Source organism: Buceros rhinoceros, unplaced genomic scaffold (assembly GCF_000710305.1).
Source record: "Buceros rhinoceros silvestris isolate BGI_N320 unplaced genomic scaffold, ASM71030v1 scaffold33246, whole genome shotgun sequence".
In the NCBI taxonomy this organism is placed as follows: domain Eukaryota; kingdom Metazoa; phylum Chordata; class Aves; order Bucerotiformes; family Bucerotidae; genus Buceros; species Buceros rhinoceros.
Window position 1 is genome coordinate 1 of NW_010416301.1, and position 1,319 is coordinate 1,319.

At 54.7% G+C, this 1,319-nt stretch overlaps 1 protein-coding gene across 1 annotated transcript; it reads left to right on the forward strand.

Moving 5' to 3' along the window:
* Window positions 1-3: 3 nt before the first annotated feature.
* Window positions 4-638, forward strand: LOC104494870 (endonuclease/exonuclease/phosphatase family domain-containing protein 1-like; the record flags this gene model as incomplete). Its single annotated transcript, XM_010137763.1, has 1 exon — window positions 4-638. A coding segment is annotated over one exon (635 nt), but the record flags the coding sequence as incomplete, so codon positions are not given.
* Window positions 639-1,319: the final 681 nt, after the last annotated feature.

A 1,319-nucleotide genomic window follows, 5' to 3' on the forward strand; every position in this document is an offset into this window, starting at 1 on the left:
GGCTTCAAGAAGGTGGAGGACCTGGCGCCGGTGAGCGGGGTGGGGGCGGCCAAGCTGGAGCAGGTGAAGTTCGAGATCTGCGTGAGCAGCAAGGGCAGCTCGGCGCAGCACTCGCCCAGCTCCCTGCGCAAGGACCTGGCCTCCGCGCACCACCTCTCCGCCACCAAGATCAACATTAACACCGCCACCCCGGCCCAGCTCATGAGCATCCGTGGCATCACAGAGAAAATCGCCAACAGCATCGTGGACTACCGTAAGGAGCACGGGCCCTTCAAAAGTATCGAGGACCTGGTGAGGATGGACTGCATAAATTCCTCCTTTCTGGACAAAATTAGACATCACATTTTTGCAGAGCGGTCCCGGCCCCCTTCGACAAACACCAACGGTGGCCTCAACTTCACTGCCAAGCCTCACCCCAGCCCCACTTCTCTCAGCCTCCAGAGCGAGGACTTGGACTTTCCTCCTGGGGGTCCAACCCAGATCATATCCACTCGTCCCTCTGTGGAGATGTTTGGGGGGGTGAGAGATGGCAGACCTGTCCTGAGGGTGGCCACCTGGAACCTGCAAAGCTGCTCCATCGAGAAAGCCAACAACCCAGGCGTGCGGGAGGTTGTGTGCATGACGCTGCTGGAGAACAGGTAAGAGAAAGCACCTGACCTGTAGGTCCAACTCTGTGCAGGATTGTAGGTTAATGCCTTTGGGGTTTGGGCACTGTAGAGTCCTGTTTTGACGCTAGTGGGACTTGCTTCTTTCAGCATTATTAATGTTTCCCACTTCTTGCATGGAACCCTGGTTGAGTCTTAATGCTGGAACTGTTGTGACTGTCCCTTGATAAATCTGCTATAGTCCTTGAAAGGTGGTGGACCTCCTGAGGAGGTATATGTGTGCACACATCTGTGCAGGGAAGACCAAGCTGTTACGGTCAGTCAGGGATTGCTTCTCTGCCTTTTGAACAAGTCACAGAGGACTTTTTCCTGCCAGAAGCTGGGAGGAAATAGCAGAGGAAGGGCTGCTCTGTAGGAACCGTGCTTCTTAGTGTTTCCCAGAGCATCTTTGGGTGCAGAGTACTTTGGGAAGCAGGATGCAGTGCTACATCTACCTCTCTGGGAGCTGGCAAGCTGAGACCTGCTGGTACCTCTTCTCAAGAAAGTCTTGTTTGGGTGGTGACCTCCTTAATAGCAGCGTTAGGGCTGTAGTCCGCTGTTCCTCGGATCTGCTCCTCAAATCAAAAAGGCTTGAGAGTGCAGTCAGGATGCTTTGGGCTGTGGAACAAGCGTGGAATGCCACGGCTGACCCCGCACGAGTGACACAATGAGCAA